The 25,687-nt window shown below is 40.2% G+C and overlaps 1 protein-coding gene across 1 annotated transcript; it reads left to right on the plus strand.

Annotated features, from left to right (window-relative positions):
• Positions 1–399: 399 nt before the first annotated feature.
• NYAP2 (neuronal tyrosine-phosphorylated phosphoinositide-3-kinase adaptor 2) lies at positions 400–22,725 on the plus strand (the record flags this gene model as incomplete). Its single annotated transcript, XM_010075545.1, has 3 exons — positions 400–403; positions 4,154–5,251; positions 22,513–22,725. Coding segments are annotated over exons 1-3 (1,315 nt in total), but the record flags the coding sequence as incomplete, so codon positions are not given.
• Between the last annotated feature and the right edge of the window lie 2,962 nt (positions 22,726–25,687).

The raw sequence follows: 25,687 nt of genomic DNA on the forward strand, positions 1-25,687 counted from the left end.
ACCCCGAGCTGCCGCAGCCTCTGCAGCCAGGACAGCTCCTGCGAGGGCAGGGGACCACGCGGCGGTTGCTGAGCTCCCTCCTCTGACCGCCTCCAGTTTGCTCGAGCTCCTCGCAGACCTGCAGGTCTCCTGAGTTTGTGTGTGTCTGCAATAGAAGCACTCACAAGAGCTTTGTGGTGCACTTTGACATGGCTGTTCAAGGGGACTTGCACCTGGCAGAGAGGGAAATAGTCCTCACTTTTGTTTATTCCGTTTAGCTTTGGATCGAGCCCCCTGTGCTCTGACGTACAAGTGGCAGAGTCTCCAGGCAAGTTCCTGGCGACAGTTGCACCAAGGACATAGTAATCCATGTTGAAAAGCACTTAATTACTCCATGTTTAGAGCAGACAACGCGGCACTATGCGTATCACCAAGATGTCAGCATGGTTTGCTTTTCATAGGAGTTTATGTTCCCAGCAGGCACCGAATGCTTTTTCTGCCTGATAAATGTCAAGTACTTAAAGCAGACTTGCCCATTCCTCTCTGGAGATTGCCAAATAATCTCCTTTCATTGGCTATGGGATCTTGCCAGGGCTTCTGCGTTCATGCACATTTATCCCTGCCAAATGTTGGTAACACAGGAACTGTACAAATACTCCCTGCTCCTTTAATTGGCTTTGCACAGCCCTGTTCAGTTGCAGAATTCCTGGTTTTTTTCTTTGTTATTCTGGGCTGGAACAGTAGTTCATGATCCATATTTCATTATCGGGTGTGCCATAGAGTTCAGCCCTTGCTGTGGAGCTGTGTTTCAGAGTAGAAACCTTTGTTAAATAAACAGAGTAAGCATCTTGCATCATGGACTTCTTAAATTTAATTCAGTTCATCTCCTGAATGCCCCACTGCAACTGAGGGGAGTTCCCAGTAGGTGCTGAGCAGTTCCTCTGTTCCCAGTCCCAATAAAAAGGTTCCCTTGCTATTTATCTTACCCATTTACCTGTGTATTTTCTCTGGGAAGTCTTATAGCACCAGATGTTCCTACTCTGTGCAGCATATAGGAGGTACTGCTATACCTTCATAAGGTCTATAAAATATTTAAAGCATTTAGTGTAAAATTTTAGTTTGAAAAAATCCAGTTCATCAAGGAGGGAAAAAGATCTCAGTAACTTACCACCTCCTGGAAATAGATGCTTTAACAAAATAAACTGTGGCAGAGGAAAAAATGCTTTTAATAGGAAAAGGAAAGTAAATCTTTCACCTTGTCATGTTTTACCCTGTGTATCATGGAGCAGGACTGGGGCATTTGACCTTTTTGTTGATAATGTCACAGGTGTTTTAGGCTAATGCTACATATCATGCAATAGCAGATGAGAATGCTGTGTGTGTCACTGCGGCACTTCATTTCAACCGATGCAAAAATACTTTACAAGACTAGATGGCAGAATGTCAATCATTTTTCCATGACATTTCTCATTTTCTTGTCTGTAATGTAATAATGTGTGAATGCTCTATATGCAAAGCCCAACACCTAAGGACAGGTCTAGACCCCATGTCAGAACCTCATCAGCTGGATAAAAACTGTGAAAATGGAAGGAGGGAAGAGGCAAAATATGCTGTTTCTAGCAATTTGCTTGACCACTTTTGGCTATATGACCTCCAGCACAAGAGCAGCTTTTGACTACTTTGTCTGTCATTAACATCCCTGCAGATGAAGAGGTGGAAGACTGGGGCTATGGCTGAGGCAGAGCACGTTCTCAGTGTGACACCCATGGCACAGGAGGTGTACAAGACAGCATAGGGAATGGGGGTCTGAACAAGGCAGAGGAGCTAGAAACCTTTGTATCTCAGGTATCCGTTAAGGATGGTAGCATGATGCACAGGGAACTGAAGACTGGGAGAAGCATCTGTGTACAAAATTCACAATTTTCAAATGCAACAAAGGCTGTAATCCTTTAGCTGGTCTAATGTAGAGTTCAGATCCTGGGCAAAACATTCAGAAATGATCAGGCAGTTTGTACCAGTCTCATTGACTGACTCTTCATTTTAATGACACTGAGCTAAAGAAGATTCCTTTTGCCAGGGTTGTACATCAGATTATCAGAGGTGTCGAGAGAGGATTGAGATCAAGTTTATGTCAGTAGAATGTATATGAACGTAACATACAATTAACAGACTAAACAGAAAGGAAATGGTGATTTATCTGGAAGCATGGCAAGAAAAATCTGCTTATTCTGTTAAATACATCGTGAATAATATTTTCTGAAAAACCCACATGATTCTCACAGTCTACATCTCATTCCCAAAAGTCTATCCTAATACATTCAAGAAAATTAATTTGGGTTAATTAAAAAGACAAAATTAAAGTGCATTAGGATATATCCACTTAGTGAAAACCTATAAAGCTACCAAATACTCCTATCTGTGGAAGCTTTTGCATGTCCCTAGCCTGTCACTAAGTGGAACACATTAATTGGAACCATCATGAAAGCATGATATCATTTTTTGAGTAGTTGGTTTTTTTTAATTCTGACAAGATTTACTTTAGTTATAAGTTATGCTTAAACAGATGCCGTCAGCAAAGAGTGTTCTTATTACTTAATATATATGCACACACATATAGTCACATCTCCTTATTCCTAAACAAAACTGGAACCTTGTTTAACATCTGCTTTTGTTGCTATGCCTTGTAAGAAATGAAGAGAGGTTATTTAGCAGATCAAAGCAGAAATGTGACAAAGTGATAACACTATGTCTGAATCCTCCTCTGACAGTGACCAGATCACGTTAGTAAGGTGTTGTAGTGCAGGTGTCTTCCAGACCTGAGCCAGCGTCCTCGCAGACTGTCACAATACTGTCCTTCAGCTGCCAGAACAGTGCCTGGCTGCTGGCTTCAGTAATATGTTTGAGGCTGTTTCTGAAAGAGGGTTTTTAACTCCAACCACTGCCTGTTTGGTTTAACATTAGAAATTTGCTGTTTTCTGATGGCTCAGCAGAAGGTGTCTGGAAATTTCTCCGAGTGCTGAGTTCGCAGGGGTAGGTCTGTGACAGGGAATTGCAAGGAGCAGCACAGTTTGGTAAGGCAGGAAAGCTGCCATTCTAAACTGGCCTGTAGTTTAGGATTTTTTTTAAATTGGGAAATTTATCAATGAGGTATCAATGCTTTCAGTGCAAGAACGATTTACTCTATAGGAAGATAAATTATATTTAGTATATGTGGTAAATTTTCTTTCTGAATAAGTTTGTTGAGTCTGCTTAGGATAAAAACTGACTTCACCCAGACATTTAATGAGGCATTTTATTAACCTCAACATTTAATGAGACGTTTTATTAACTATTTATGCAAAGTGAACAAAATGCAATTTCCATGAGTTTCTTTATTGTTTAATTCATAAAGGATAATTTCTAAGAAACCTTTGACCAGTCATTTCAAACAAATTTCAGCACAGTGTTTCAATTTATAATTTCAAAGACAAAAAGGTCTATTGTTTCTAGAAATAACCTGTTTGGGAAGGTTCTGAATCTCTGAGATGCTTTGTTCTCCCTTGACTTCACTGAAGCCTCATTAATTCATAGGATAGATCCAGATAAATTATTAGGATTATCCCAACAGCTAATTTTACAGTATTTGTATGTGAGTGTTTTCTTTCACAGTCACTGCTGAGAGAATTGTTGTGCTTCATGCAAGAAGTTACTATAAATAAAAAGCTCTTGATTCATCACTATGTCACTGCAGAGTTACGTCACTGTCATTCCAGTATGAACATCCAGGATCTTAACTGTTCTCTTGCAGCCATAAGGAGTTCATTTGGATACTTAGTTTTATGTCTTTGGCAGCTCTTTGGGTCTTTAAAATCCCACAGTGATATTTGAAAAGCATAATATTTAAAAATTGAAAGTCCTCTGTCCAAAGGATTCGGGAGAGAGCAGAAGTCTCAGAGGAAGGGAAGTGCTCACTAGCTACTTAATACGGGAGTGTCAGAGCGTTCTGGGGAAAATTAGGAGTGTTTTGAACAGGGTGTTGTTTTAATAGCATTCTACTGATGCAATACCAGAGAAGACCAGCAACGAGCTGGTCGCAGAAAATCCATTCCAAAATTATGACACTGTAACAGAGATCCTATGGTTGACAAAGTGTGTTACAGATTTCTCATGAATTTATATTTTGTTCTGTTTTCAGTGTCAGCCAAACCAAGACCTCACAGTGATGAATACACAAAGAAGATTCCACCTCCTAAACCGAAACGAAATCCAAACACTCAGCTAAGCACATCTTTTGATGAAACGTATATCAAAAAGCATGGCCCTATGAAGACAACGCTCACTAGGGATGCCTCTTTATCGCAGGTCAGCAGTCCTGCCCCAGACACAGAGGAAGAAGAGCCTGTTTATATTGAAATGGTTGGGAATATTCTCAGAGACTTCAAAAAAGATGAGGATGACCAAAGCGAAGCAGTCTATGAGGAGATGAAATACCCTATATTTGATGATGTAGGCCAAGATTCAAAATGTCAATGTGAATATGACCATCACACTTGTTCTTCTCAGTGTGCTACTCCCACAGTGCCTGACCTAGATTTCACCAAGTCTTCAGTGCCATCTACTCCCAAGGGCTTGCTTTGTGATATACCCCCGCCATTTCCAAATCTGCTTTCTCACAGACCTCCACTGCTGGTGTTCCCACCAGCACCAGTGCAGTGTTCCCCGAATTCTGACGAGTCTCCTCTAACTCCATTAGAGGTCACAAAGCTTCCCGTTTTAGAAAATGTGTCTTACATCAAACAACAAGCTGGAGCTTCTCCATCTTCACTGCCACCTCATACACCAGGCCATCAAAAACTGGAGAAAGACCACACAGTATCTCATGGAACTAGCACTCCTGGGCACACGTCCTCACCTCCTCATCCCTCTACCTTATACAGAACACAGTCTCCACATGGTTATCCTAAAAGTCACTCTGCCTCACCTTCTCCTGTAAGTATGGGTAGGTCTCTTACCCCCTTAAGCCTCAAAAGACCTCCACCTTATGACTCTGTACATTCAGGAAGTCTCTCAAGAAGCTCTCCATCAGTGCCTCATTCTACGACCAGAAACACATTGCAAGAAGGAGGAAAGATGGTAAATGCCTCGGTCAGTACCTACGGGTCATCATCTCAGAGTAGTTCCCGTTCTCGGACACCCACCAGTCCTCTGGAGGAACTAACTAGCCTCTTTACCTCAGGACGAAGTCTCCTGAGGAAGTCCTCCAGTGGCAGAAGATCTAAGGAACCTGCAGAAAGTAAGTTCTTGATAGAGTTTTTCCTCATTCTTCCTTGTGTAATTATATATTTCACTTTAACTAAATCAAATAATTGCAATAATCAAATACTTCAGAAGTCCAAATTCCTTGTATAAATTCCTCATAACAGGAAGAAAAGTGATTATTGTTAAAATTGCTTTAGTTTTCATATTGTTACATTTTTAAGATTTTTTAAAGTATGCATACTTCTCTACAGAAGTACAATTCATGGTTTGGTCTTGCAAAAGGAGTCAGTTTTTGTCAGCTTTTCCACAGTTGTAAGGGTCGCATGTGAGCTGGAATCTTCCCACCATGTCACATCCTTCCTTTCTTGATGGATGCAAAGACACGGTAGTTGTCCAAGCAGAAGGTAGCAAAATAATCAGACAGTAGTTGGGTTTTGGCAAAGCTCTCTTTGGAGAACAGCTGATCTTATGTTTGTGTAAGTGTTATATTTGGCATCTGTATTAAATGCCATGCGATGAACTATGCTGGTTTATACCTGATGAAGGAAGGTGTTCTGGTTTCCAGGCTACCACATTGCTACAGCAGAGAGGCACATTCTGCCCTGCCTTTCTGGTTGTGCTTGTGCTGCTCTGTTACGTTACTCATCGCAGTGTGGTCACGTCACTTTGGGGCACGCTCAGGAGGCTCAGAAGAACACCCCCTCTGGGTGTTCATGGGCAGAGGTTGCCTTGCACCTCTGCAGCTGAGTACGTGCAAACACGTAAGGATGGAGAAGCTTGGTGGCAATGGTTTGGGCTGGCATGCAAAGCATTCCTCCTGTTCATGGACTCCCCTGCCTCAACCTCAGCAGTTTTATTCTTATCTATCTCTGTTCAAATCAGGAATACTGACTCTGAAATCAGAAGGTGGAGGGGAGAATGGAGTTAGCAGGATACTGAGAATCCAAGTTGGTGCAGCAGTCTGCTTAATTTGGCTTTAATATTTTTGTGGCCTGCAATCATAAAGCCTGAGCTCCATGACTCAGGTTTCACTAAGTGATTACAGTAATAAAAATACAGTAACACCAGCTTTGTGTGCTGGATGGAAGCAAATCTGTACCTAAAAGGCACGACAGTTCTTGCAATTGGAAACAATTATGAGGGATGTGATGTGACATAAATAATTGCACTGAAGTGGCAGGGACATTTTGTCAAAGTACAGCCAATATTGAACATAAACATGCTTCTTATTCATAAGAGAGCAGAAATCCCCTGTAAACCCCAGGCTACACCAGATCTACCAGGTGATCTTCAGAAGTTGGACAGTTCTATGCTCACCGATGTACGCAGAAGTGCCAGCTTTGAAACCTATGGAAATTCCTTCTGTGAATGTGGCAAGTCCTGGGAAGCTTCAGCAAATCTCTGCTTTTGTCTCATACCTACTTCCAGAAAGATATTCTCTATATTCCACTTGACTGAAATTGAATGCAGACCTTTCAAGAGACTTTTCACTGATAAATTTAAAATAAATCTTGCCCTGCAGATCTGTACCAAGAACAGGTTTCTTCTTGGCCTCTCAAGGGGCATTCTACTTGCTCCCTAGGAAGTAGAAATGTGTTCTGTATTGGTCACAAATGGTAAAACAAGAAATATGAAATATAAACTGTGTTCATTTACTTTAAGGACAAACCATTCATGTTATAAATAGACACCAGTGGTGAAAAGACTCTGGAGTACAGCTGTGTTGAGTAAATGAACAGACTGCCCATCTAATCTGATTGTAATTTTTCTGGTATTTACAGTATGACTTAATCCTGTGGGATTACTGCACTGAGCAAGAACCAGGTTTGTGCTCAGATATTACAAAGGTAGAAGACACTCTGAGTTTTATAGAAAACACTTACAGGTCTAGCATTTTATGTCTTGCAATTCTACGTTAAAATTGTCCACCATAGAGTCTAAATAGTGGGATTAGAATCTGACCAGACTGTATAGTGATAGATAGTGTAGACTGGACTAAGCATATGATCTGTTAAAGAAATCTTGCTTCTGCAAATCACACTGGAATCCTAAGGCACTTATACAGTTATAAATTACTGTTTTTTAAGCTATGGGAGAGCAAATGTGTAGCATAGGACTAGCTGGGACTGCCGTGGTTTTCTAGTTGTCACTTAACTGTAATTTGCTCTCAGCATACAGAAGAATTTCCAGACTCTAGAGGATAATACACACACACACAAAAGGAGTTATGGCTCTTATGAAATCATGCTAGGAAACTAAAATATTTGCTTCTAAAATCTAAAATTATTCTGGGCACATCTCAAGCAACTTTCTTATTGATTCCTCCAAGACTCAGACCTCAGTGACTTGTCTGAAGCTCTCACTGCCAGATGCTAGTAAAAAAAAAAAAAAAAAGGCATAATTCTGAATTTTATATTCAACTGAAGGTATTTGGAAAATATTGCAGCAGTTATGGAGAAAATTCTCTCTCATCTTTGTTGTTATTACTGCAACTGACTTTGTGGAAATTTGGCATCTGAGTCCAAACTCTGAATGTACTCACTAGCTTTTAATTTGTGGCAGTTTCGAGTGGGTTTCTTTTTGAGGAGGGGGACTGCACAAACCTTATCTCCAGTCAAACAGCTTCAATACACAAGCAAAGCTGCCCCTGTATGTAGCCTTTCTGTATTATTTTCTTTGCTCTTCTTCCATTTTTCCTTTTTTATCGCCCTCCATTTTATTCCTCTAGAGTTCACTAGAATTGCTTTAGTGGGAAAATTGGGGTAAATCAGTGATACTAAGGAGACTGCCACCTCAGGGCCACATTTTCTGAGGATATGAGCTTCCACTGAAGCCCCAGCCATGTTGCTGAATGCAGTCAGCATCTGCCGGCTGCAGTTGTGATGTGTCTATCTGGATTTGGTAAGCAGCTCACTTATTGTGCTGTGTTGTTGTAAAAATCCTCTTCTGTGCTGTTAGCATCTTAAATGCGCATTATGGCACAGTTATGAAGGTGAGGAGAAAAGAACAAAGAAAAATAAATTGTAAGGCCAAATCAGAAATTTAAAAAATGGTGGAAGATGATCACAAAGAAAGGCAGAAAGGTGGAGAGAACCCCTATGGAAAACTGAAGAAAGATGTAGAGCATGAATAATGTGAAAGAATGGGAAAGATAAACATTATTAATTGCCAGTGACTGTTCTTTAACCCTTCCTGCTTTTGTGTGGGGTAACATGGTAGCATGCCCTACCAGTTGGCAGACCCCTGTGAAAGATAACGTCAGTCTTGGAGGTGAGGGGAAAGCCATTTACAGGGTACCAACACTGCCTGGTGTCCTTGGGCTGCTGCAGTGTGTCCTTTTCTTCTGCAGTTGGAAGGTGTTGAAGTATGACTGCTCAATCCAGCTGTGTTGAAGGACATTTTCCTGTTACTTTTAGGATATGCACTGACTGGGTTACCCATGTCCTTCAGTAATGAGGGAATTACGGAGTGAGAGAATAGTCTTCAGATTTTCTGGAACTGTACGTGCTGTCTCTGTCTTTTCTGTACCATGGAAACATGCTGTACTCTGTGAAATTACAGAACTGAAGTCAGGTGCCTGTAGGCATACCCACACCCTAAAAAAGCAAAACAGAAAAGCTGCTGGTGCACATCTGATCTGCACTCATTTCAAAGCAGCGCGTTTTTTCTAGGTGAAACGGTCCTGTAAACCCTTGGCAGGACCACCCCTTTCTGTTGGTGTATTGATTGTTTCCATTTGTTAAGGCTTCCCTTTCCTCCTAACATCCCAGGAACTTCGTGCCTGTTTTGAGCAAGTGTTGCAAATGTTCATCCCAATGCATTGAACAATCTAATAGTTACCTCTGCTGCGTGCCCCTGGCTCTGTGCACAAGGTGTGAGATCAGGACACGCAAGGCACAGCAAGCCCATGGCTCCTTTCCTTAGCTGCGCTGCAGGGCTTTGGAGCTGCTTTGGCTTTTGCTTGCGGAGAGTTTTACTCTTCAGCTTCTAGTCACATACAGGGAGGAAATTTGTGAATGTGTTACTTTGAAAATTCAATTAAAGTGATTGAAAACGGATAATTATTAACATTTCCTGTTATTGGCTGGTACCTGCTGCATTAGGAATCTAAAACATTTTATTATAAGCTGTCAAATAGTGTGTGGAAGGGAGGGGAGGGGTGCCGAAGTGGCTCAACTTGTTAAAAAGGGGCTCATGCTGATTTCAGGGAGCTGAGACGCTCCCATGAAGAAACTGTGAAGTCAGAGTGGAAATGTTTACTTTTTTTTTTCTTTTTTTTTTTTTCTTTTTAGTGCTGGTGCTTTCCAGGGAGCTAGAAAGCAGCTTTGGGTTCCTGTTAGATAGAACAGTATGTTGGAAAAGAGAGTTTGGGAAATGAGTCAAGTGAAAGTTGCTAGAGATGTGCTCAGAATAATTTTACATTTTAGAAGCAAATATTCTTGGTTTCCTAGCATGGTTTCATAAGACCCACATGGGTTTGTCTGGTTGTTTAACCTCCCCCTCTATGCATGAAATGCAGAATGAGGGACATAGACAGGGCGGGATTTCAGTTTATGTATTTTTCTGTCAAATACGTGTCTCTCCAATTTAGAGACAAGGATGTCATGCAGGACAGTGTCAAATGCTTTGCAAAAGTCCAGGTAGATGATGTCAGTTGCTCTTTCCTCATCTACCAATGCTGTAACCCCATTGTAGAAGGCCACCAAATTTGTCAGGCACTATTTGCCCTTAGTGAATCCATGCTGGCTGTCACCAGTCACCTCCTTATATTCTGTGTGCCTTAGCGTAGTTTTGAGGAGGATCTGCTCCATCACCTTGCCAGGTACAGAGGTGAGACTGACCAGCCTGTGGTTCCTTCGGTCTTCCTTATTTCCTTTTTTAGAAATGGGGGTTATTTTTCCCCTTTTCTAGACAGAAAGCAAAGGTACAAAGAAGAAAAATGTGAAAGGATGCTCAGTGGCAGCTTGCACATGCCTGGATGCTAATTCCCTGCCGTAGCTGCACCATCACTGCCCTGTTTTGCACTGTGTGCCAGTAATTCATCTTTTTCTCGGCACCAAGGATAAGCCAGGTTTGAGAACTTGTGTCCAACGGATAAATCAGTAGGTACCCATTCCATGACTGAAATGCACGCTACGTTGTTTGCTGTCGTGCTGCTTTCACACAAAAGCGAGTATGTCTATTTTAAGGGTATTTAGTCTTTCAAGTCGCTAATGGATGGGATGTTTGCTCCATTTTTAAGATGAAGGAATATCTTTGTTACATGCAGTTGTTAAAATAGAAAACACACGTTTTGAGATGATATGCAATGGTATTGCTAATTGGTACCATGACATTGTCTCCTCTTCTAATTCAGCAATTTAGGCTCATCAGAAAATCAAGTCCTCCTGGGATTGTGACGGTATACAGAAGCATTGAAGAAGACATAATTTCATAAATAATTGCTTCAGTTTTTCTGGAAACAGCTGCTGCTTCTGATTGATGTGTACAGATTTATTTATTCCTTCTGTTTATATTACTTGACTGGTTAGTAGAATTTCTGGTTAGCAATTTAATCAACACTTCTTTTTATGAAGAAGAAATAAACTTGTAAAGGGTAAAAAAATTAATAGAGATAAGAGTTATTCTCTTTTTGTTAGATTTCAAGTAAAAGACAGTTTCAGGTAAAGGACTGAAAAATACATTTTCTCTGTATGTTTAATGTAGATGTGAGTTGTCTGAAAGTTGTTAAAAATAAAGGAAAAAAATTGCCTTTAATTCAGTTACCAGCACCTCTTTGCTGTGTTGTGAATAAGCAAAGTAACATGTACTGTGCTTAAGGACGTGGATAATAATAGATTCTGAGTTTTAAGTGACATTGATTTTTTTTTTCTTTTTCTTTTTTTATTTTTTTTTGCCCCTGAACAGAGCTTTCTGAGCCAGAGAAATATCGTGACCTTTAGGCCAAATCCTCAGCACTTATAAATCACTGCTTCATCTTTGAAATCGGGAGAGCTACTCCAGTTTACACCATCTGTGTCTCTGGCTTCAAGAAAATAAATGTGTCCTTTGTGACTAGAACAGCTTGTATTCAGAATGATGTAGTCATACAGAGGGAGGGTGAATCGGAGAGTTTATTGTCTTTTTGTTTGAAACAGGACCACACAATTTACAGACAACTTCTGGGTGCTCAGTAATAATGGTAAGAAATGTTTCCTCTGGTGATGTTTTCCGTAAGCATATACAAAACTGCTAAATACAATTTCTTAAAATTTCTCACTGTGTTTTTTAGAGAAGGTGGTATGTAGGCTATCAAGGGCCCTCCTTTTCTGAAAGAACTAAGGGGACAGGGAGGGTGGGAAGAGGATAGGAATCGAGCTACACTCTACTCGCAAAGCTGATGCAGCTGCGTTGAATGAAGCCAGCCAGGTTGGTGGTGTCAGAGGTTTGAGAGGACATGCCCAGCGGGTGGCAGCTGTGGCACCCGCGGTGGGTGGCTGTCCCAACCCTGTGCTCTCATGCATGGCCTCCTCCCTAGGGCTTCTGGGTTTGATAGGGAGCTGTGCGTTATTTCTGTCTGCTAGAACAGGGAATGGTTGGATTGAACATGGATGTGTTTAAACTTTATGCCCTATAAAGCTGTTGGGGGACTGTCTAGTTATCTCTAACCTGGTGTCAGCTGCAGATAATTTGTTTTAAAATAATATGGAGCCTCTTGCAGGAGGAAATGTCTGGTGTCAGCTTTGGTTTATAGGACTTTTGTAGAGTATCTTACTAAAATCGTATCGTGTGTTGCAACAATTAGAGAATTAGCAGTTTTAAGCAGGAGTTGCAGTTCGGATGTGAAAAAGATGCCTGTGCATGTTAGCTTTACAAAAGGGAGAAAGTAAGTTCGTGAGAGTGTAGATTAAAGCAGTGGCTAAGGACTGTAGCGCATCGTTTGGTGGGTTGGCTGTCTGGCTGAAGCCATGACTTTCAGGGTGGGACCAGCTGGTGCTTCTGCCTTTGCCTCTGGCAGTTGAGGGCTACTTTTTCAAGGCAGCTGTTAGATCTTTCAGAACTTGGCTTTATAACAGAGCATTGGACCCCAAATTGCATTTTTTTCTAAGTTAAGAATCAGATTTTTTTTTTTTTTTTCACTAGGATTCAAGTGCTTTTTTTTTTTTTTTTTTTTTTTGGTTAAATCCTAAAAGTAAAACTAGAGACTGTTTGTAGGAAGGCCTACATTTATTGGGTTTAAGAAGCACAATGTTCATAAAACACTTTGAACCATATTTGACATGTTCCACAGGTAGGTATATGGAGGTAGCACTTAAATCTGTTTGCTCAAACTAGATCACAGGGAAGGAGATCACAATTTTATTTAGGAAATATAAAGTCCCCCAGACCACACCACCACCAAGCCAAGGACTGTGAGCTTTAGGAAAGTGAAATACTGCCCACGTTTCAAAGAGAGCAGAACATAACAGTTTCCCCAAAATTTATTGTGAGTGAAAAACAGAATGTGAACAAAAATCTGGGGTTTTTTTTTTTGGTTGTTTGGTTGTTTTTTTGTTTTGGTTTTTTTTTTTCCTGAAACTGGAATATCTACATCATAGCCAGAGGAGATGCTTGAGATTGTTGCTAAATGAAAGTCTTTTGCATGGTGGCTTATGATCTGAAACATGGTTTCATGATCTCTTGAGCTGCTGTTGTTGCATCTTTACAAGAGATGGTGTTTAATCAAGTGCCTTATCTGTACTGACAGTGATACAGCTCTAGCTGTAGAAGCTATGTGATTTTAAGAAGAGGATGGTGGGAACTTTGGGGGAATAAAGGAAAGAACAAGGTTTCCTCCCTCAGTTCTAAAATCCTCCAATACTTCTGACTGCTATTTCTCCTCCTGATATTTCTTAAAATGCCTTTACCTTACTGATACGTGTAACAAAGACTGACAGTTTCTTGGGCTAAGAGGTTTATATATCCATTCTTAAAAGACATACTTTTTCTGGCATGGTCCGATTTGCTTCCTGGCAGAGTGAGCTCAATTCTTCAACCTCGTCATTAGAGGCCCAATCCAAAGGTCCATGTAGTATGAGATAAAATACACTTTGGGGGATCCTGTTATAAATTATGGCAAGAGGGGTCTTCTCCTTGTCTTAGGCTGCTGTTCCTTGCAACACCACTCTGCAAACCGAGACACTTAAGTGTCCAGAATGTGGCAATGAATAGTACAAAGACTAAGAAAAAATAGTGGATGACTGCATGATATGCTACACATTTTTGTCAGTGTATTTTCTAATCTACCTGTAGTATTCTGATTTAGACTCTTAACTGAGAAAAGGTGGATATGCTTCTCCTTAAGTTTTCTCTGGACCTTCCAGGAGTCTATCAGTTAGAAGAGAAATCAAAGAGTTAGAAATAGTTTTATTTGGGTTATACATGCAACATTGATTTAAATATTGAACCATGAAACTGCAGGGGTGTACAAACATGCTAGGTATAGATGAGGTGAGAAGTACAGGAACATAGAGGAAAGAATTGTCAGGATAATAATGCATATTAAATAATTAGGTTCATTTACATTCAATTTAATGTGAAGGTTCGTGTTACTTTTACTCTTCTGAACAGAATTATCCATCCCTAATAATTATTTTTTTATTAAAACAGTAACATGCAATTAGCACTTTATCTGGCATTTAAGAATGAGTAAGGAGAACTATTGTTCCTGTAACTACTCATCTGAAAAAGAGAAGCTGTGTGTTCAATTTTGCTGGAGATGGAAATTATTTTTGTGTGTGACTTAAATTGCTCAAAAAGTACATTTTTCCAGGAAATCTGTAGCTGTTTTACTGCTCAGGCAACGTTTACATAATTTATATTTCATTTATATGTGCTGTAACACATACAGAGACATTTGTGCTGGCCACACTAACTGCTCTGCCCACTTGTGAAAGCAATGATAGTAATGTCTTACAAGCCCAGGCATCGGCTGGAGCTGTGTAAGGCCATCTGCATTCTACTTATTTCCTCAGGATCTGAAGTCCTGAATTAACAGTTGCTTAGCTAGCAAGAGTAAAACCAGTTCACAAAATGAGATGTCTAATTAGAAGGTAGAGAGGGCCTAAAATTATTGGCTCTGTTAAAAGGCACAGAAAGACAGAATTATATATGGATTTCATTCTGTAATTGGGAGAAACCTTGAACATTAACTTACAGAGCAAATAGTGCTGGGACCCTGACCCAGCTAGGCTTGGCACGGAGGCTGCATAGAAAAGCCCGTATGCTTGTGCCTGGCTTTGTAAAACTGAGAGCAAAATTCAGGTAGGGCCAATGTTAAGACAATATCAGGATTCCCTTTTACTGGTAACGTATGGTGGTAGAAGGTGAGCTGTACAAATGGGACGCTTGTTCTAATAAGGACAGGTAAATTTTCTTGTTCATTAATAGAAACAATAAAGAGAAAAGCATTAGTAAAAATGTTTTTCATAAAGGTAGTTAAAATACAGACAAAATAATTTCTTTTCAATCCAACTTTATAACTGATTTTTTTAATGTGAAAATGCAAGAGTGAAGGTTTCTGTCCCCAGTTTTCACAACCAGTGTCCATTACTATCTCTGCATTTTTCTGACTAACAACAGATTCTCATTTACTACTGAATCTGGATGAAGACATACACTGTAGAAGAAATGAAAGTGGTCAAACAATGGAAAAAACCCTGCATTCAAACTGCTGATGTAGTTCAAAGGCTAGTTCAGCAGAACTATAGTTCATCAGAACACTTGGCCAAGAAAATGTTGACAAGTTTAATATAGTCAGCACTTCTATGAAAGATTGATATTTTTGAAGTGAAGCTTTGAAACTTAAGGTCATGAACTTTCTACAAAAACATTTTTCTTAAAGCATATTTTCGCTTTTTTTGGCTCACCATTGCCTTCTGATTTCTTGCTGTACTGTGCTAGGACATGTGCAGTGCCCATCAAACTGCCATTTCCTCAGCCAAATATGAAGGCTGTATATATAAGAACCTGAATAACACAATGAGCATGCAGTGAAATGAACAGGGTTGGGAAGGAAAGCCATTAAGAGTAGGCACTATGTTCTCTCCAAATTGAATGCTAGTAACAGTTGGGCAACCTTTTACAGTCACTGATTTGCACAGTTTAATGGCACGTTTCATCTAACGGTGTTTTCTTTAATCAGCGTTGACTAGAGGCTGGGGATGGCAGTACATGCTTCTGTTGCATATGCCTGTCGCTGAGTAGTCCAAGGCTAGTGTGAGTGATACCAACGGAGGAAGGCGGGGGAGAGAAGGTTTCACAAGACGGCCACATTCAGACTTTTCAAACTCATCATCTTCCTTCTTCTCCTACTTAAATCCTATTTGCTGCAAACAGACATAGACCATGTACGTACCCATCTACAGGTATGAAATCTAAGTGCACGCATTTAGTTGTTTGACTGAAAGGTCAGCCTGGATTATCAGCAGGAGATCTGGGTGCACAAACTACATAAGAGAAGTATTTGCAGCTCACCAATATCAACTATGCTATACATTCATGTGGATCAGCATAGCTGGCTAGCCCCAAATAATGACTGCTGGAAGGAAAGCCCTTGCTCTGTTGAAGTCAATGGCAGAATTCCTTTTGACTTGCTGCACTCTTGGTTTTTGCCCAAGAAGGCACTGGGCAACACAGAGGCTTCTGTTGAGGTGCACGTAAGTGCAAGTCACCAATTTCCAACATCACCAGCTCTGAAAGGAAAACAGAAAAAAAATATGCAGTGAATATCAGAGAATAAACCATTCTGCTTAATTGTAACTGGTCTGAGGTAAATAGCAAACCTATAATAGAGTGCCAAAATAACATCTTTTCCAAGAATGCTGTTTGATTTAATGGTGAGAGTCCCAGGACTTTGCTTTTTGCTTTGGTAATACATCTGTACAATGCACATCTTCCAGATGTGGTGTTTTCAGTCCAAGGATCAGGCTGAGAGGTGGTCTGCAGCAGAATGGGCACACTTGGAAGATCACGCGCAGTATTGGAAGAAATTAAGAAATAACGATGGCCTTTTTGGAAACAGGACATAGTATATTGTTATCACTTATATAATATATGCCAAAATATACAATATGGATCATCTTGGATCAAATGGCTCTCCTTATGTAAGACTAAAAACAGGTTTTCCTGTATTTCAATCAACCATCAGTATACAAGACTTTTCCCCTTATTCTAGGACATCAAACAATGTTACATGCGTGTCTTAAGTAGAATTTTTAAAACTTCATCTTTTAAGTGACTGATAATGCCAGATGAATTTTATTGAAACTTAAATTATTCTGTTCTATTCTGGTTTTTTTTCAACCAATTATAACACTCATGATTTTCACTTAATATTTTTATTCTAAAGCCTTGGATGGTCTTTTGGTATAAATCTATCCTTTCTTTTCTTTTCTTTATCTTCAATTAATTGCAGTTTGGGCTTTTTCTTTTCCTATCTTGTTTTCCTAGCCAGGATTGCCCACTTAGCAGTTTTAGGATAGCCACAGAAAATCAGCCAAATGCATTTCTTCAGCGATGCCTGTTTCCCCTCCCTTTGCTGTCTGTAGCAGACAGAGCTGGTCCTTGCAGGCCTGTAGCAGGCAGATGTGATCTCCACTGGATTTCACTGTGTAAAATAAAAAAAAACCCTACAGTGCTCACAGAAACGTGCTCAGTGAACATGGAGAAGCATTTCAGCCATGTCTCCTTAAATGTTAGATGGTTTGTGAGACTCTTTCAGTCTTTCTATTGATTTTGCATGGAACTAGGTCAGAGCTGCTTTTAATTGAACAAGCTGGCTGCTGCAACTTGCACTTAACTGTAAAAAAGGGCTATTAAAAATTGATATGCAAAGCAAACTTCTGCTTAATTAGCAAGCAGATGAAGTCAGAATAGACAAACTACCATAGTTAATACAGAAGAGGAAATGGCTTTCACTGACAGTATAATATACTATTTTTTTGGAAAAATGGCTTAAGCACTGAGCATTGTCCATGTTTCTTGCATGTGGTATTAATAGCCTGTTAGTTTTCTTTAGGAGAAATTTACAGCTGTGCAGATCAAACAAACCACCACACATCGAGACAGCCATTAAAAGGCAGCTGTAATTTTTAAATGCATAATAAAGAGAAATAAAAATCCCTGGTGTGCAGAAAGAAGAAACCATGGGATTCCCTCAAGGGCTTAGTCTTGCTCTACATCCGATGTCTGTGGAAGCGGTCAGTCTGTAGCAGATGGGCACATGCTGGTGCCATACTGGCAGTGTTACATGGGACACTGGTGGAGCTGTGCCTGGCCAGAACCTGGGGTGAGACATGGCTCACTGAGCAGGGCTGCTGCTGGCTCCGTAGCTCTGCCCCAGGTACGAGGGCAGGAGCTGAAGCCTGGGATGTGTCTCTGGTAGCTCTGATCATCACACACCTGCTGGCTGCAGTGCATCCTGCATCTCCACCCTCCTGATGGCCAGGGTGCCTTTGGGGACACTGCTCTCCTGCGCCCTTGGCCAGGTGCCTGCCCGCCTTGCACAAGGTGAGGTGTGACGTGTCGGGGCTTTGGCAGATCGGGAGTTCTGATTCACATCTAAACCCCATCCCAAGTGACTGACTTACACCTGCATGCATACGCTGAATTTCAGACCCTGTGAGTAGTACCATTTACTTCCCACAGTATGCGAGTTCTGCCCAGAGTAATGTATTATTTATTTAGGTTTATAACAAACACACAGAAAAAAGAGTAAATGAATAATGCATGGATGATTAGCTTATGCGTTTCAGCTCACAGCTGACAGGGATAGCAGAGAGCAACCGTTATTTTAAGTTTTGAGACAGTGGCTTTTCTCTCGTCTCCCCAAAACCGCAAGCTGTAATAAAGGTTCTGCTGTTTATCACTTGGCATTGCACTAAAAAGCCACCGGGCCCTGAGATTAATTTGTGCTTAAGAGCAGAGTGGCAGACCAGCCACAGAGTATATATTCATTCCATGACAGCTTTTCAGGTAAGATGGTTTCTGTAGCTGTATTTTTCAGTTTGCTGTGGTCCAAGTTACAGCTGACTAACTCATTTGTTTCTTGTTTTCGTTGGCATTTATGAGTTTACCAGTACCAAAGCTCACGTGCCAGCCTTGTGTAGTGCGCAGCCATTAGAGGACCTTTCACAGAGGGGAAATTGTTCATGTCAATTATTTCTAAAATGTGTTCTCTCTAAGAGATTTTAGCCACCATCTTATTCTTGAAATGGAAAAGCCAGGTGAAATAAATAAGAAAAATGCATATCTTTGAATATTGAAATACCATGACACCTGGAAGTGCTTGAAACATTTGAACGCCTTTATGGCAGTTCAACCAACTGTATCAATAAATATTTAAAGCAGTGAATTATTTCTTGAAATTTACATTTTTATGTAGTATTTTGGCTGATGAATTACTGAACAATAAAGATGCTTTCCATAATAATTTCAGCTTTCAAAATACAGCATTTGACTGTGAAAAGATTTGCCTGTGGCCATCGTATGATTGAGTGAGCTCCCAACAAAACACTGAGCTTCAATATCTCCTACCTCTGAATTAAAGTTTCTAACAGCATGAGGTAGCTTATATCCCGTCTGTGTTTCTGTAATTCTCAAATGAGAAACTAAAAAAAAAAAAAGCTATGTGGCAGCTACTGTTACCCTTCAGCAGAGTAGATACATATGGCTGGTTAGAGTTCATGTTTTCAGTATGGGATCAATGTGGATAAAGTGGCCATTTAGATCCTGCTGTAGTTTTTCTAAAGGCTTACCCTGTTTAAAATATACTGGTCTGATTTTCAGCTGGTAAGGTCACCACCCCATAGGTAACCATAGCTGGCAGCTACACCGACGTTCTGTTTTGTGCCAGGGCCTTGTGCCTGACTGCAGGAGCAAAAATGCAGAGCAATGAGCGTGTTTTTATGAGACACAGTAATCTGCGCCACTGAGATTGCTTCGTGGAGCTGCATTTGCAGCAGGGAGTAGTTGACAGTATAAAAACATCCAAGTGACTGGGACAGTCGAGAAAAGGTCCCAGTGATGCGCTGTGACCTGGGAGGGGAGCGTTCTGCATCTCTGGAGCTGTCACAGGCACATTAGGACTGAGGCACTCTTTCAGTCAAGCAAGAACTAGCACAGTGATTTATTTTTTTTATTGAATTTGAGTATGATTCCCATTGACATTTATTAAGAAAGCTGAAATTATTCTATAATCCTCCCCAAAATATTCGAGGAAAAGTGAGGCATTAAATTTTTTTTTCATTTTTTACATATTCACAAGTGAGCAGGAAAGTAATATTACAGAAAACTGTGTAAAATACTGACATGTTGTTTTTCTGACTGTGTATCAATGTTACTGATAGTGATCACCAAATAATAATGATTCAGGCTCTGTGACGGGTTGCATGACATTATAATCTGGTTCAATCTGCTTTTTGTTTTTAGGATATATTACTTTTCAGATAAACTGAGAACTGAAAATCCCCAAGAAAGCATAGTGGTATGTAAATTTACGAAGTCTAGACAGCCAGCTGAAAACTGATTTTCTACACCTTATAAAGAAGTAGACTATAAGCCAAATCTTTATTTAGTCTGAGTATTCCCATAGTTTCCAGCTGGTTGCAGAGAACTGCTGTGCTTTGATTCAGCTGATAATAAAACTAAGAATGCACAAATCACTTTTATCAGGCAACAAGTACAAATGCTTCTCTGTTAAGTAAACTAAAGTGGATAAATCCTTACCTCCACACTCAACCAAAGTGTTTCCACTGCAACTAAGGGCTGGCTGCACGAGCATGTGAAATATCAAGGCGCGATGTTCAAGTAGTGTCAATGAGGCATACACAGAGAAGGTTTTCGCTAAGGCAATCAACAGCATTTCCAGTAGCAGCTGAGGGACATAGTCAATTAAATCGACTGAATGATGCATTCAGTTGGTGGGGCACTTGCAGGGCCAGATTCTGACTTTTTTAAAGTGTATTTTATTCTTTTGGCTTTCTCTTCATTTTGCTGGGAAGAAAGAGCTGGAATGTAGGCAGCATTCTGTAATGGTGGGAAAGGGGATTGTGTGCATTTCCAAAGAATTCTGAAACTTTGTTGGTATCGTTCCTTTCCCCAGATCAGTGTCTTAAGGAAGTGAATGTGATTGATGTAAAGAAAAAACTCAGATATGATTGCTTGTATCTGTTAATGTGAAAAACTACATCCTTAGTTTTGATAGATCAATGCTCAGAAAAAATGTAAGAGCATTTTTGTTGATAACAGTACAAATCTAGTTATAATTTGGGCTGTACATCTTTTTGCATGGCTCTGTGTATTAGCGAGTCTCTCTATGCAGTCACAGATAGAGCAGTGTTACAGACATTTCGTAGCAAAGGCCCCTGAAAGGCAGATGTCATGTTATATTGATACAGACCTTGTACCCTGCTGGGGTTACCAACTAGGAAAAACAAAGTTTGGATTTTTGCTTACATTGAAGTAGGTAAGTGACCTAAAAGTTCAAGGAAGAGGTTTGGTTTTTGAAGGTCTTTGTCACATAAAATGTCACTGAATCCTATTTACAAGACTTGCTAAACTGGGGTTATTTTATCGTTTTCTCATGGAGTGTTACTCCTGTGAGTAATTTAAAAAAAAAAACTTGAAGGCTGTGGTATGATATCCTTAACATTAATTTTTATTATAGATAGCCCTTCATGAAATGTGCTAATGATTACATACGGCACTGCATATCCAGGCAGATATTTTTACATGTTTCCTACATGACATTTCATTGACGAAACTTCAGGTTGACTGTGTTGCTGCTCATCAAGTTCATCTGCAGACTGGAATGTCAAAGAACTCAACTTGAGATTTTGTTACTGTTGTGCGTAGGTGTGGTCTCTACCATACCATACAGATATCTAGTATTGCATCTTCCAGTGTTGGCTGTAGCAAGGGTAAACAATGTGTGGGGTTTTTGAGCCACAGGCAAATCAAAGTGGTTTGAATGTGGTTCTTTTTGTGGGACTCTATTATCTGAGTGGTAATTCCTGTCGGATAGTCCCAGTTCCTGGCGATGGGGATAAATGGGAGAGGAAGTGGCTGCTGAGAAAAGTTTTGCCATTGCACCTCTGGCAGTCCTGCACAGCCAGGCCACTGCCGTTCTGCTTGTGTCCCCTGGGGAGCTGGGGTCATCTGCTTCCTGCAAATGGCTCCTGGCATTTTCCCTTTGCTTGGCTGTCCCAGATCTTGTAATGTCCCTCGTAGCCACAAAAAGATTTTGAGATAGGGCTCAAGGGAAGATTGTCTGTCTCTATCAAATGTGAATTCCAAGACTGTAGATACGTACAGAACTTAGAGTTTTGACTTATAAACGTGAATGTCTAGAACTGAGAGTAGCATGTAAGGATGTCTTTGGGCTTAAATATGCAGTATAAAATTCCTAACTCAGAGGGATTTTTTTTTGGTTTTGTGCTAAAAGGAGGCAAATAATTCAGCAAGCTTTTAATAACTGACTAGCACAAAAATTAGCTGTTACAACTAAAAGCAATCTAATGTTTCTTCTGTATCTAGTTTTTTGTGTGAATTTTTCACAGCTACAGATGGAAAAGATGAGGAATGAAGTGCTCAACCTGCAAGAAAAGAGGGTCTCCAGAAAATAACAGAAAACCACCAGCCATGAAGAAAGCAGACATCACTGCTTCCCTTGAAAAATCATTCAATTGTTTTTTTAATTTCTCCTCCTTTTATTGACTCATAGTGTTACAAACAGAAAGTTATTTTCTGACTCGAAGGAATTTGCAACAAACTGAAATTTTATTCCTTAGGTTATGGTGCTGGGCACACCTGAAATATTAACACTGGACAGTTTTGTGGATTGTGTTCTTTTTATTAGAGCTTATGAGGAATATGTTGCTTGCACAATATTGTCTTAGGAGAGATCTTCCTTAGAAAGTGCCTGAAGAAGAACTTGTTCCCAATCAAATGACAGCTGAAAAGAATTCAAATATTTCCATAAATTGTTAATAATAGCATAATTTTGTAGGCTACCATTTTCAAAAATATTTTCCTGGCATATAAAAGTTGCAACAGAAAATTTAAATTTTATCCATTGTGTATGGTTTTAATAATTAAAAAGTGTATTGAAACCTACATAAACTATAGGTTTTAGGCCTAGGCGGTATAATTTGCCCTTAAAAGATTTATGATTGGTTTATATGGAATATTGAGCAAAAGATTGTTGGATGATGTGTGTTATAGGATGTGTATATAATTAGCACTCTATAATGAAATGTGCATTTGTATATTTTGTAGAACCACTAGATGAGCTGAAGATCAGAAGTCACAGCACTGAACCACTACCAAAGCTGGAAAACAAAGAGAGGGGAGGCCATCACGGGACAGCTTCCTCCAGGGAGCCTGGGAAAGCTCAGGAATGGGATGGAACGCCCGGCCCGCCTGTGGTGTCCAGCAGGCTGGGGAGATCCTCTGTCAGCCCAACCATGCTGGCTGGAAGCAACAGCTCAGGTATGTCAAGTAGCAGAGCAGGGAACATCTCATGAATGTCCTTGTGAACTGAAGGATCTCTAAAGATGCAGAGATGTAGGTAAGCATCTGGATTCTTTAGACTTCCAAATATCTTCTAGAATGCCCTGCCCATTGACTGCTACGCTAATAAGCGTTGTGCTGTTTGTGTGTGCTCTGTACTGGGACAGGATTGGGATGGTGGCAGGTAATATAAGCATGACATTCATCTCTTTTTTAAAAGACGTAAGGAATTCCACTTGACATTGAAAAGGGACACTATGGCAAACACAGCCCCAGGATGGCCCCTTCTCCACCTCAGAGAGAAGTTCGTAAATTCAGATATCACTGTGCAGAAACAAGGCTGTCTTACTGATATGCACAGTGAGTGGACACAGGCCGCCTTTGCTTTATACTTGTACGTGAATTTCTAGAAAAGTGACTATAGATTTCAGAAGTCTCAAATTCATACCTACCCATTTTATTCATCAAATTTTATATATACAAAATAGTGAATTGCCATAAACCATGAAAAATAATGCAGCCTTGTTTATAAATTGACTAAGACAGGCAGAACCAACACATGAATGGACATCTATAAAAAAATATGTATAGCTCTGGCATAAGCACTGTGTTACTACTTTTTGAGATTTGACAGTTCTCTTAAAAAAGTAACTTAATTGCTTTTTGGTTGGATTGTGAAAAATATCCACTTTAAAAACAGTTGGCATATATAGTACTGGAGCCTCATGGTCAATATTCAGTAAGCATAACACCGTGAATGAGCTACTCAAACAAGAAATTATTCTTGCACGAGAGATCTGCTGGGCAGTCAAGTGGCAGAGATGAGTCTTTACAGTGTTGAGCTAGCAGAGGTGCTTGCCCCAAGGCACCGCTTCTCTGTGTTGTAATGGGACTCACATTTTCCCTGCATTGCTGGAAATGACACCTGAAACTGAGTACGTAACTTGAATAGGCTTTGCTGATGTGACATATCATTTGTGGCAATCGTGTAGTCCAGCTTTTTTGCTATAGACCTCCCAAATAGTCATTCCTGGGGCAGCAAAAGTAACTTTTCTGTAGATCTTATGACTCTAGCACAGGTTATTTGGGTGTTGCCTTTTGCTTACTTGTCGGATCTCACAAAACATCCTGCTAGGTAGGAATTTTCCACATTAGCTCATAGCTTCATTAAAAATTCTGTTTCCAGTGTGTCAGAGTGTCATCTGTGCTAATACAGGTAAAAGGGTGGGTTTAAAGGCACTATGTCAAAGTATCAGGACATCTGATAAGTAGACCAAAGGTGTGTACCAATCTTTTCAGTTCTGTGAGATGACTGTATGGAGCAGAATGGAAGAGAAATTAAAATTAAAGAGTAAGTTCTTAGCAAAATATAGCACTTCTGTCCAACCTTCCTGCATCAGTTTTATTTTAAAGAGTTGGTTGATCTCCAAAAGCACACAAAACATGTTGGCCTCAATCTTCATTTGGCATCAGCAAACTGTAATATATGTTAGATTGTGCCTTGATTTAGTTAACTGTGACTTTGTCTTACATAGTGAGGGCTGTCAAAGAAAAAATATGGAAATATTTTGTTGGCTGAATTTTGACTCCTTTTTTCTGATTAAAATCTGAGAGCTGATTATGCTTTTTCTTTCCCTGCAGTTTTTATGACATTTCATTTGATGAATATTGCCTCTCATCTGCCATGAATATTTTCTCCCCTGTGTCTCCAGCTGTTGCCTGAGCAACATGTTTTACCTTTAATCGGTGGGGCACTGCATTCAAAATGCTGTACACAGTTCTCTTCAATGAACTTGTACATGAACTGTAACAGTTCATTCTTTGCAATTAAATTAGAACTGTAACAGAATGCAAGAAGAGAGCTTTAATAAGTTTGTATGGATACAAATGCTTTCTGGAGTCAAGGAGATAAAGTAATTCTGTGCTAGGAATTTAGAACTTAGATTTACCACAGGACCAAATAAAATCAGGGCAGTCCTCAGTACAGCTGTCATTGCTGTTGCTCTCTTTCCAACATTATAGATAAGAGAAAAAAAAGGCTACTTTTTGTTGTGCAGACAACTCCTTGAAACACCCCAGTTTGCTGCCTACCTCCTGGTTCACACTGATACAGGCATTTATTAGGGAAGTGTTGGAATAATTAAAGAAAATGGGGTTGAATTGCTCTGCTGTAAAACAGAAAGGATGCGAGAGGACTTCTCCTGTGTGCTCAACAGGCAGCTCTGCTGAGGCACAGAGGAACCAGGAACTGAAGTGGTCTGAGCAAATACCCGAGTAAGAGTGTGGATTTTTTGCGAGTTATCCCCATCTCTGCAACTGCTAGTAAGATCGGAGAGGGAATGAACCATCTCAAAACAGAATCTTGAGCTTTCTGGTCATTTTGTTCAAGCGAGCCTGGCCCGTGAGGTGCACATGAGTATCACTGCCTCTAATGCCTGATCTCTCATCTGTCACATAATTTGTCAAGGCCACTTTCTGTTTCTTGGCGTCCTGTCTTTCTTATGGAAAGCAGTGTGAGTGGTTTGGGGGCATGCTGGCATTTAGGAAAGTCAGCACAATTGTAGCGAACAGCCAAACGAGATCTGTAAAACAGAAGGTTGTGATAACTTCACTGCAGGAGCTTTGAAGAGTATTTTCTGGAATGTTGCTGTTTTTCTCCTAACTGCAACCATGAAGCATTTCGCATTGCCACCTGCTGCTACAGACCAGGCACTGCACTGCCTTTTAAATCTCAGATACTGTACTCGGTTGTTATGCCCTTGTTTTGAATCACCATCAGGTTGTCACTCAGCCATCCCATTAGTGTTCTGGCTGAAGACACTGTAGATAATCAGGAAGGGAGCAAATGCCCACCCTTCACTGGAATTACTGGCTAGCATTGTGGATTTACAAGAGTAATGACTAGTTACTAGTTGCAGACCGGACCCGAGCCGTAGGGAAG

Source organism: Pterocles gutturalis, unplaced genomic scaffold (genome assembly GCF_000699245.1).
Source record: "Pterocles gutturalis isolate BGI_N339 unplaced genomic scaffold, ASM69924v1 scaffold32472, whole genome shotgun sequence".
In the NCBI taxonomy this organism is placed as follows: Eukaryota; Metazoa; Chordata; class Aves; order Pterocliformes; family Pteroclidae; genus Pterocles; species Pterocles gutturalis.